At 46.4% G+C, this 12296-nt stretch overlaps 1 protein-coding gene across 1 annotated transcript; it reads left to right on the top strand.

Annotated features, from left to right (window-relative positions):
- The first annotated feature begins 6414 nt into the window (after positions 1–6414).
- Positions 6415–11337, top strand: LOC119389118 (gastrula zinc finger protein XlCGF9.1-like). The gene is made up of 2 exons (XM_037656363.2): positions 6415–6499; positions 10853–11337. Exons 1-2 carry the CDS (start codon positions 6459–6461, stop codon positions 11328–11330), a joined length of 519 nt encoding a protein of 172 aa, XP_037512291.2. The 5' UTR covers positions 6415–6458; the 3' UTR covers positions 11331–11337.
- Positions 11338–12296: the final 959 nt, after the last annotated feature.

The following is a 12296-nucleotide window of genomic DNA, read 5'->3' as shown; positions in this document are numbered from 1 at the left end:
TCTAAATGTTTTCACCTGAGGCAGTGCAGACAATTTTTTTTTAACGGAGCTCTTTAAGCTTTTCGTTAGACTGCGTGGCGTGAAACTCGACCCAGCTTGCCTTTGCCATGTTAATCTCTGTGGCCTTGTGCGTGGTATATTCAGCGATTAACTATTTGTTATATTCTAATACCCATGCGACGGCCCTGTGTGGTGTTAATATGAAGCACGACGTAATATCGTTCTCACTGAACCAACATTACGGGAGAAACTGCGATCAAGGGCATCGCCAGGGGGGTGTGCAACAAGGCGGCACTTGCGCACTTGTTTGCAGGACGAGAGCTGCGACGGTGATGCGATCTCCGTTGACGGCCTCGACCGCGCATTCAACAACGTGGCCTGCGTCGTACACCGCCGCGCCCTCGATGAGGCACTGCGCGACCTTTCACAAGCTTTACCTGCATACTTATAGATGCTGAAGAACGGCACGCTTACTGAAATATCGAAAGAAACACCCAAACTAATTAGTATCGTACGGCGGAAACAAGATAACGGGCGAGAACACTCACACGTAGTTTCACTTTCTTACCAGCAATGCGCTCGGTTGCATAGGCACAATCGTCAGCCATCCGGGGGATTTCTTAGCCCTGACGATTCGGCCGCAACTAAAACAAGTTGAAGAGTGCACTCGAAAACATTCGCTAATGGCGTTATAGTTGACCGCCGCGAGGCTGTTCGTTCAACAAAGTTCCTGCCTGAAGCAGACGATCCGCATACAGGAGCAGCGGCTGCTGCAGCGCGGTTGAGAGCGGAGTCCCCGCTGTGACGTCACACGCGAGAGGGCGCCACTCCAAGATCTCGAGGCCAATAGCGGCTTTATGGTCGGTGAAGTGATGGATCGGTGATGGATCGTAGTGGGATGTTTGCAAAGACGAAGTAGTGGGCAGTTTGGAAAGGATCGGTGATGGGTCGTAGTGGGATGTTTGCAAAGACGAACTAGTGGGCAGTTTGCAAAGGTGGCTTCCATTCCCCCTTCATTATAACGGCTTTATGGTCGGTGAAGTAATGGATCGGTGATGGATCGTAGTGGGATGTTTGCAAAGACGAAGTAGTGGGCAGTTTGGAAAGGATCGGTGATGGGTCGTAGTGGGATGTTTGCAAAGACGAATTAGTGGGCAGTTTGCAAAGGTGGTTACGCCGGACAACGGAGACGTTACAAGGTTAGACTAAGAGAAGCTTCGCCCCTAAAACGTTCGCCTTAAGTGAATCATCTTGATCTAATTATGTAGTCAACTGATTAGCATTTACTGAATCATGCTAAAATATTGCACCTGTGCTAATATGTGTCGCAACGCAATTTCTTTTTGTATTGTTCGTGTTTATTGCTTTACTGTTTCATGTCATGTAACACAGATATTCTGTGAAGGGGTTCAACTGTAAATAGAAGAAAAGCACTTCTTTCTAGGTTCATTTCTGCTTTATGGATTTTGCTGTTGCCTATGTACGAGTGGCAGGAGCGCTGACAAGCTGCGACGAAGCAGCTTTTTCTCTTGCCACCTTTATTTCGTTCTGTTGTGTCATCGGAAGACTAAAGAATCGGGAAGGTTCCCAGACATTCGGGCGCGGTTTGCGCAAGGCAGTGGTTACACGTGTAACTGGCAGGTTACAGAAAAATACAAAAAGAAGCGCGCGTACCAATACTTACAAATTGTACTCTGTCGCTTTAGTACGCTACAACCCAATGATCTGTACAATATGGGAAGCCTAGAATCTCAAGCGTCAAGGTTAAGGTCTCGTTGCTGTTATCATCATCCGACCGACTGTAAACAGCAATGGTCACACCCATGCTTGTTGGCGGAAACGTATGTGCCCGAGTTGTCGAATGAGCGGTGCTGCAGTTTTCGAACATCTAGTTTCCCATCTAGCATTACATTGCAAAAAAGGTTGCGGATCGCTACCTTAAACTTTCGTCATTGCGGAAGTGCTTCGTAAAATCTGGTCGCTGTCAAGACAGAGCAAATGCATTGAACTCTATCGACGTTCGCCAGGGACACCACATTTCTTCGTTGCCACGAGAATTTAGAACTTGAGGTATTTCGTTAATGAGGGGTTCAACTGCATATTATTATGAGTCAAAACATGTTCATGTAATTCGCGATGTCATGCTTAGAATTTTGCAATATGAAAACGTCTGTGAGATTGGTCGATAGTTTTTGAATAGCATGTTGTCTCCTTTTTTGAAGACGAGAATAAATCGAGCTGTTTTCAAATGAGTGGGAATGTTAGCTGATTGATGACAGGGAGGCACGAAAATGAACCACAAGGAATTTACCGAGTACTTCGGCATTCGGGCGACGAAGAAAAGTTTGGTATATTGTCAGGTCGAGGTGACGATATAATCTTTAAATTTAGCAACATAAAAACAACACCGGCTTCTGAAATAAGGGTAGCATTTTCACGCCCGTTTTTAGGCTATGATGTAACTGTTCAGTTTGACTAGTAAACAGATTCTCAAAGTATTCATTGAACTTTTCTGCTATACCACGTTTATGATCGATAGTCACACCATCGAACATAATGCGATAAACTGCCCGTTTTTGTGTGGAGACGTATCGCCAAAACTTCGTGCGGGAGTTCCTAGTGAAATTATGAAATGTATATTTCAAATAGTATAGCTTAGCATTACAGGTACCTTCTTCCAGCCTTGTCAACGCCACATGCGCTGTGTTATCATTTGTTTTTGCTCGCTTTCGTCTCTTAGGCTTTCGTTTGAGGGCAATATAGCCCTTGTTATCTAAGCATTATTTTCGCGTGCTTTTTTCTTTTGTAAATTTTATTCGGCAGATGATTATCGACACAATACGTGCGAGTTCCACAGCAATCTGAAGTCATGTCCTGTAAAGTTGTCGAGCTTATGAGGCAGATAATTCATAATACTTTAATCTCTAACCGAAAAGAAGTCTTTAATCAATACTGGAGTGACAATTGTTTTTTTTTTTTTTGCTCCTCGAGGGATCGCGTTAAACACACGATACGCTGTTCACAGATACCTTCCTCTGCAAATATATTGTAATTTTCAGTGGAAGGGCTCATAAATATAAATTCCAGCAGTGAAGCAGAATTATTTTGAACACGAGATGGTTGATTTACGTTTACAATCTGGCGAACGTTAGCATTCAGCATAATGCCGACCTCGTAATCAACTTGTTGAAGTGCATCATCATACGAGTGTGGGTGATTCCTTCAACGTTTAGAAGGTTCAACCCCTAGTTATAATAACTTTGCTATCCTGACAGCGTGCCACGTAATCACACAGACGATGCCAAAATTCAGGGGGCGACTCGGGTGCACGATAAATCGCAGTCAGAATTATGCGGTGTCGCCAACACAACTTCAGCGTGATACCTTCGTCGTCAATTTCGTGCGTCAGCAGAGCCGGTATATTTCTTTTCCCAAGTAACGCAACTCCCCTTCCTAGTGAACACCTGTCTTCGCAAAAACCTTGATAGGAGGGCGGAAAAACATTCCCATCATCAATGCCACTGTGTAACCGCATTACCGTGATTATAACAAGCTTGGGAGCATAGCTTAGAAGGTTGGATTCAAGTTGCGTAGCTTCCTTTACGCCTGCCCGTTTACTAATGTTCAGGAGCCAAAAGTCAGATTTTTCAGACTTGGTTGTCACTTTTCCACAAAGCTGTTCTCGCAATTCAGCAATTTCATTCCGATCTTCTTGCTTTCATCCCAATAATGCAGATCACTTATTAATACATCCCAGTAATATATTCGCAGTTTATATCAATTAGGGTTTACTCTCTTGCCTTGTTCCGTTTCGATTTTGGCGTTGTTAAAAAAAAAGCTTTCTTTTTTTTCAGGGTATTAGGTGCGTAGTCATTCTGGATGGAGAATCTCGTTAATCTGCGGTTATGTGCACTTTTCAGTATTAGTTATTCTTTATGCAATCGTGAAAATCTACTATTAGATGTCTAAGCTTCCCCGTATGACCAATGCCGTGGATTCTGGCCACTGAATTTCCGGACGTGTTTACCGTTTCGCGATTTGTCTGTGTAATACCTTTGTTTCAGATCCTGTTTTATATATTTTGAATATTTAGTTACCCCACAAACGACAAGATTTGAACGTTCGCTTCTGTCCCCAAAGTAGACGAATTTCTCACAAAAAAATAAAAGAACAACATATTTTTCCAGTCCGTCTAACGAGCTGTGAACAAGTTTGCAAGCTAATCTGCCTGGTTCTCATTGCTGTAACTTCAGCATTTAATGTGTTATGCCCCTCAAGCAACTTCTTTAGCATTTCCAGAGTATTCGGGCCAGGACTTAATTCCAGATCCCCGTACAAAAGTTACATGCACACGCAAAACACTTGGCCAGCAAAGTAACTGCACTTCATTGGTGACGGCCAGACAAGACCATGAAAGTCACTCCTAATTGTACAATGCGCTTTACCAATTCCTGCGCGACCCAAAAGAGATGCTCATAAGGCAACATGCCGAGCGTTGGTCGGCCGCCCCACCGAGGGGAACAGTATGCGGTGCGGCTTTTATAGCAAGTTGACGTGACATGAAAATCCCAGGAGGCGGCGTTTCAGCGATGTCGTCACACGCCCAGTGGAGATAGTGGTGACACGCCGCCGGCGCTTCTTCTTTGTAGCAGCACGTGCTAACATGCCTCTAGTAGACGGGAGCCAGATGCGCGGCAATTCCAACTTGAAAAAGGAAAGCCCGCGCGAACCAAAAAAAGAAGAAACATGGCTAATTCCTCCCTCAAAGAAATTTGTAAAACACGAAAGTGCGAAAGTGAATCATGTCTTCACCGAAGTAGTTGATTGTTTATTGTACATTGATTTATGAAAGTTTGCACAATGTCCATTGGCATTTGGTACCTATAGCCCCGTTTGACGAGGTGCACCCACGTGGACGGCTAGTGGCACATCTCCATCGCGATGACTAACGCCCATGATCATGATTTAAACAGTGTGGTAGCTGAAGTTAACATATACTTGGACATGGGATATTGGCACGCATGCTCCTTTCTTTCTATGTTTCATTATGTTACCGGCCCATTGCGCGTGTAGCCGCTGCCTTGCCCAAACAGCGCCAGAATGTCTGGGAACATTCGAGATTATTTTAAGATCATCTGTTATGCTACAGCGCGCAAGCGCGAACAGCGGGGTTTATTCTCGAAATAACGCGGCCACCAGCGAAAAGGCTCGAATGTTCGATGCGGCGTGTATAAATGCCAACACGCCTTGCCTCAGTGCACTTTCATCGACGACCGACGCTCTGTTCGCCGCTATCGCGGTACAGTGTGTATTGCTGTAGTTTGACTTTCCGTTTTCCGGTCACAAATTCGGCCAAATAAAGAGTTTCATCTTGGACACGCCGACTGGTGCCTTCGTCAACGTCACTACCCCGTCAAAATATTGTCACGTGATCGTGACATCCACGAAGGCAGCAGTCGGCACGTCAGAGATGAAACTCTTTATTTGGCCCAACTTGTGGCCGGGAAACTAAAAGTCAAACTACAGCAATACACTGATAGCGGCGAACAGAGCGTCGACCGTCGATCAAATGACAAGCGGTGAAGCGCGTCGGCATTTATACATGTACCGTCAAATATTCCAGCGTTATCGCTGGTTGTCGCGCAAGTTCTAGAATAAGCTCGAGTGTGCGCGTCATGCACGCGATCTTAACAAAACGATCTACAATAATCGCGAAGGTTCTCGAACAATGAGGCGCGTTTCGCGCTGAGCGTTGCTGACAGTCTTTGTGGGCGAAAACCGAATGCAGCAAGAGTTATAATACGAAACGCAAGTGACAATACCGTGAATATCCCAAAAAGATTACATCAACATGGACATAATAAGCACTAATACTCGATATGCATTTCATCAACGCGTTGTTAAATGCAAAGATACATGGCACGATGCGCGCTCCCTAGGGATACGGTAACCTAAGCTTGTGCGCATTCATACACTACCACACTGCGCTTCAGAAACACGGGAAACAGAGATTGGTAGCTTGAGCCGCGGAACATGAGAAGGCGTTCCACGTCTCACTGGCCTTTGTCTCTCTCCTAGAAGGAACGACATTCGCTTGTCGACATCGTTGACTTTCTGCGGCGCTTATTACAGCGGAGAAGCACCGTTGGTGGATGTGGAGGCTGCACTACACCGACAAGCCTAGCTAACTTTTACCATATGAATCTTCATGCCTTAGAGCGGCACATGTATTTTTTCTCGGCCCACACTTGGCAAAAAAAGAAAAAAAAATATCAACCACAGAGCGTTGTATTGGCTTCCCTCGTAATGTCGCTGAAAATCGGAAACGTCGTTTTCCAAACGCAGATTCCATCTGGCCTCGAGAGGTATATCCATGCGCAAAATGCCACGACTGTTTCTCTTCCGAAATGAGCCTCGCAAAGCACCGTCGCCTCTGTCATCCAGAGACACCGCGAGGCATGCACCGCTGTTCTCAGTGTGACTACTCCACTAGCATAAGGTAAGCCATGACATTGCTTCCACATCTAAACAAGACAAATGTCACCTGACAAAGAAAAACTAAAAAAAACAAGTGCTGCGAACTTCCGCAGACCGTTAGCAGAGGTTCTGCAATAGTTCAGCCGTATATATAAAAATTACACCATCTCCCGTTAAAGGGGACCATGAGGCGATGAAACCGGAGCACTTGCACGATCGCGTTCCGTTGGCGTTCTTTGGGCATGCTACGGACCTCGCGTCGGGGAACGCGAAGAGGAACGCTACGCGCGTCTTGTCTTCCCTCATGCCTGGCCGTTAATTTTCACAGGGCGAGCGGGGAACGCGGTCGGCAGGCGTGCGAGAGGGGGGCAGCGTAGGAGAGGAGAGAGAGAGGGAGGGGACGCGCATGCGCTGGTGCTCATCGCGGCTTTGCGCGGGAGAGAATTTCGGCATGTCTAGCCCGCGTTTCAGAGGAAGAGTGGAAAGGGGAAGTGGAGAGGGGGAAAGAGGAGAGGGGTAGTGGAGAGGGTGAGAGGAGATGGGAAGTGGAGAGGGTATGAGCATGCGCAGTCACGCCGCACACCACCACCACCACCACCCCCACCGGATTGAACTCCGCCATAAGATACTTCGCATCTAAAAACCGCTCAGTTAGACTAGCTGGCATGAGGGATAGTTAGTAATCTCGCATGCTGTTGCATGTAATATGTCTCCTTTAACAATACTTTGACTTGGGCGAGTTGGTACATACTTTGGACGAATGCAGCGCGGTTTTGACGAAGACAGGAGACACAGATAAACACAGACGACCGCTCACTTAAAATTGAGTTTATCTGCACTTGAATTGTGTTAGCGAGACGTCACTCAGCCTGTATGACTCGGAAGTACGGTATCTGGAGAGAATGTGTCCGATAGCATGATTAGGTAAGCGAGCATGTTGCGCATGTGTTGATGAGAAGTGGGTGTATATTAGCCTGTTTCCTCAAGGAATAAACAGTTGTAAGTGAGCGCCCGTCCTGTCTTGTGTTTCTTCTTCTGTGTGAACGTGAATTTGGCGCGAAGTTGACTATTTAATTCAGACATGTACCAACTAGCCCGACAGCGAGTTCTACTTGAAGAGGCATTTTTATGCACCATACCTGGCAATATCATCCAATAATTAGAAGAAAGAAAACAAAGAAGTTGTAGCAAAAATAATCGCATGTTTACAAGCTGGGCGAAACGCTAGCGCTGATGCGCCCACATATTACTCAAAGCAACCTACTTTAGCGATGAGGAGACCGACAGCACTGCATTGCACTTCGAAAACGTGGCTTCAGATTAACAAAAACGAACACGCGCAGGGCGTGAATTACATAACTGGTCCTGGTGATAAGTGACAGTACGGAAATAAAAGAACACGTGAACATCAAGAACACGGAAAAAGCACGTGAGGATGAAACGACAAAAAATACAAACCTATGGAAGAGATCTCGGCGCGAGTCAGTAAAACCGACAGTTTGCTTGTGCACTTAGCGAAAAACAAACACAAGACAAAAAAACTAACAAAAAACAATTAAGACATAACCAGGAACGGACTAAGGTAATTCAAAAGAAACCAGTATCGAGTTAATTGAATTACCTTGTCCGTTCGTGGTTATGTTTTTATTTCTTTTTGTTAATTTTTTGGTTTTGTTGATTCGGGTTGATAACATTGAGCCTTATGGGTATTTGCTTGGGAATCAAAATTTCTTTTTTAGATAGGGAACTTTGTAAAAAACGGTTTTCGTCAGATCAAGTTTTCACTATACAAAAATTTGTGTTTTTTATTATAGTATACACCAGAACGTACAGCCCCACCACGGTGGTCCAGAGGTTATGGCGCTCGAATGCTGACCCGAAGGTCAGGGGATCGAATCCCGGCCGCGGCGGGTGCATTTTCGGTGGAGGCGAAGATGTTTGAGGCCCGCGTATTTAAGATCAAGGTGCACGGTAAAGAATCCACGGTGGTCAAAATTTCTGGAGCCCTCCACTACGGCGTCCCTCATAATCATATCGTGGTTTTGGGACGTTAAACCCCAGATATTATTACCAGAATGTTCATGCGACATGAACAAAAATGCGACAGTGAACGATATGTCTTGACAGGAACGCTTTGGTCCAAAAGCCAAACAATGCGGTGTATGCAGCTCCTCTGCGACTGTCTGGCACTGCATGGATTCCCACTATGCCTTGGACCTGCCGGATTTTTGAACATTGGTTATGGTTCATACGCTCGGGGCTTCCTTCCTCTTGGTTTCGATGCGCAATGGCTCGAAACGTATGAACATCGCGCAACATAGCGCGAACCCGATCGATGCTGAAACGTGGCCACCAGATATTTTTTTACTAGCAGCTGACGGGAAATGCTCACCTTCACACACGGGTACCTATTGTAAGCTTTTATCTTAAGCTGTTTCTTGAAGGACTGGAATGCCGATTGATTGCTTGTCCTTCAGTTCGGGGCCTTGTATTTTGTATCAATACCAGCGTGTCTCCTCTTCTCGCACAAGTAATTACCGAAGCTCGGCGAAAACCCACGAACTTGCTTCGCATCTGCGCATACCCCCAAGAAACATGCTACCGTGCGTACCTTTGTGCGTTGCGTATTCCTGAAGGAAAGCCGTGGCGTTGAGTTCCGCAAATATTTGCGGACGATGTATTCTAACGATACCTAGGCATCCAATATGCGATGTTTGACTTCGTGGGACACTGCGTCGGCCCTCAACAGCGGGCTCTGGCCGCTCAAGTATACTTCCTAGCTGACATTGTGGTCTTTATTTCTGCTCATTGTATATCAGAATAGGCGTTAAATATAACCTTAGAAATGTAACATACAATCCGGAACAGAGCTTGTGACTTTTTTCAATACTAATTAATGCGCCCATCATTCCGGCCACCGGTTCGGCAAGTCGACGCTGGTATTTTCCTTCGGCGCCTATCCACTCGAGCCATGTAGCGGTGGAAAGGGAAGGAGGAGGGAAGTTAGCCGATGTTGTGTAACCAAGTTCTATAATAGGGGATATATAAGGTCCGCCTATGGGGAAGGGCAGTAGGGAGAGGAGGGGTCAGACCGGTCATTTTAGAAAAAGAGGCGAGGTGGTTAAAGGGGCCCTGCAACTCTTTTTCAGCATAGTGAGAAAACGCTGCCTATTGGTAGTCCGGGCTGCTGAGAACACGCGAGCCAAATATTATGGCGCAGCACGCGGCCTGGGATTTACAATAAATTCGCGAAGTCAGCTAAAAAGCGCTACTTCTTCTCTCGACAAAAAATGATGCTTACGGCGTCACAGGCAGGTTCCACGCCATTGGCTGATTTGAACATGGCGCGCTCGGTAGTTACGGCGGCCGCCGCGAGAGGCCGCCACTGGCCAAAAGAAAAAGAAAATGTATTCAAGATCAGGAGGTGCGCGTGACGTACCTTCTTCCCGTGTGCCACCCCCCCCCCCCTCCCCCATGCTTGGCTTCCAACGCTTTTGTCGGGGCGAGAGAAGAGTGAACGGAATTTCAGCGTGTGACAATTCTTTGTAACTCCGCTCGTACTGGATGGATTCAAAAAGTTTTGCGGCGCTCGATTCGTGAGGCAATACGTTCCTTTAACGAAGCCATTTCATGGCTACTTGGAAAAGTGTTGCAGGGCCCCTTTAATGCATTCATTTTGATGCGCCCGATAATGTGAGCCTCCGAGAGAACGAGGGTGGATGATGGGTATGGTAGAGACGCTTGCGAGACGGAGTTGTAGCCTAGGTACACTTTAATGATGGTGACGTCCTCCGACGTTCTCTCACCGTCATCCGAGGCCCTGGACAAAAATTCAAAGGCGCCTGGGGAAAAATGTCGCGGGCGAGCTGGTGGGCAAGGGCATTTCCGCCAATCCCCGAGTGCTGAGGAACCCATAGGAGGAAAACGGTGAAAGGTTGCTCTACCGGGACCACTCGTTTGAACTCCTGATATAGGGAGGGAGGCAGGGTGTTCTTATGAAGTTAGTGGATAACGGCGCAGTATTCTGAGTACATCTCACTCTCTGGTAAAGAGGCTAGGGTGGGAAATAACTGTAGAACACGGAGCCTGGACGAGGTCATCGAGTCATAGCGCATCCGTATAGTGCAAACATTAGGCCACTTTCGGCAAATGTGTTGCTAGTGTTCGCTACAATTTTTTTGCCGTTATATATCCGCTGTAAACACATTTAATAGACACATTGCGACGACAATGCTTAGCACAGTGGGAAGTTCCCTTAGGAAATAGCTGCCAATTTTCGTTCGTTACACGATCTCCATTGAAGCGCGATCGTTACAGCGGATCGCGTGATTGAATTCTTAGTGATCTACGTTTTCCCTTGCTCTCACGTTCCCAGGTCGCGCTTAAACCAACACATGCTGACCCACACCGCGGAGAGGCCGTTTGTGTGCGAAATGTGCAACAAGGACTTCACGTGGCGCTCTGACCTCAGCGTTCACCTTATTACGCACACTCAAGAGAGGCCTTACGAGTGCCCCGAATGCGGCGAGCGCTTCAACAGCCCGTCTCACGTGAACCGTCACCGAAAGAGACACTCGAGCGACTCGAGGCCGCACGTCTGCCCTTACTGCGGCAAATGCTACGCGAGGAGAGATTACCTGAAGGTACATGTGTCCACGCACACGACTGAGCGGCGGCACGAGTGTCCGGAATGCCGTCGGAGGTTTACCGATCCGAGTAACGCGAGGCATCACTATAATTTTGTGCACGCCAAGAAGTATCCTTTGTCGTGTCCTCATTGTGGTAAAGGATTTCCGAGTCGACGCGACGTGCGACGCCATGTGCTCAGGGAACACGAAGGCCAAGAAAAGTGACTCTGTGCGTCGTGGGGTCGACTTCGACGCGGACGATCGTGATTCGTGCAGTGAGCGTGTGCTCAATAAAATTTACGTAACCGCGCTGTAACACGCAAAACGCCTGTTGATGATTAACTGAACGCACGCTATCGTCTACTTTGGCACATTTATGAGTTGCCTCATAGTCTATTAAAAGTATAACTTGCTGGTGTTCAACTGAACGAACTTTCTTAACTGAGCTGAGTGTTTGTTTCAGAGACTGCTTGGAGCACGAGTTGCCTCGTTCATATATATATAGTTAAAAAAAAAATGAAGCACGTAGGAAAAATTGTTCTGTAAAGGACTGACGTTTCGGCCGCGGGACCGGCCTTCGTCGGAGCGCGTCCCGCGGCCGTAACGTCAGTCCTTTACAGAACAATTTTTCCTACGTGCTTGATTTTTTTGAACTTTTACTTCCGGGTCCTTTGTTAGCACTTCATTGTTTATATATATATATATGTATGTATATATCAACATCAAACAGACGCGCGTGCGAAGCAATTTTATTTACGTTTCGCTCGGCGTCCGACCTCAATTAGGATGGCATGTGTAGCGACAGCGCAGTTACCATTTATCTCATATCAAGCGGAATGAAGATATCTTACTACAATACGATGTACAAAAGTGAAGTGATCGTAACAAATGCTGCATGAGCACCTCAAGACAATCGCCGATGCATCTGATACGCTGGCGATGCTGAAAAATATACACATGTAGAAATGCACAACTAAGTATGAAAAAAAAATGATGGCTGATCCCTCGGTCATAGGAATTGTTATAACACGAAAATGAAACGTCTCGTCACAAAAGTAGCTTATTTTTATTGCATTGTTAGTTTATTACGAGGTATTTTGTTTTTATTAATCGGCACTGTTGCTTTGTTCATTATGAGTTCACATCTAATTTCACTGTAACCCCCCTTACTCAATGGCTTCGGGCCTGTAA

The sequence above is a fragment of the Rhipicephalus sanguineus genome, chromosome 4 (genome assembly GCF_013339695.2).
Source record: "Rhipicephalus sanguineus isolate Rsan-2018 chromosome 4, BIME_Rsan_1.4, whole genome shotgun sequence".
Lineage (NCBI taxonomy): Eukaryota > Metazoa > Arthropoda > Arachnida > Ixodida > Ixodidae > Rhipicephalus > Rhipicephalus sanguineus.
This window is presented reverse-complemented; position numbering and strand designations above follow the sequence as displayed.

Coding starts and splice junctions, on each gene's coding strand:
- LOC119389118 (XM_037656363.2), top strand. CDS start 6,459: ATGCACCGCTGTTCTCAGTGTGACTACTCCACTAGCATAAG. Junction 6,500..10,852: donor GACTACTCCACTAGCATAAG/GTAAGCCATGAC, acceptor TCACGTTCCCAG/GTCGCGCTTAAACCAACACA.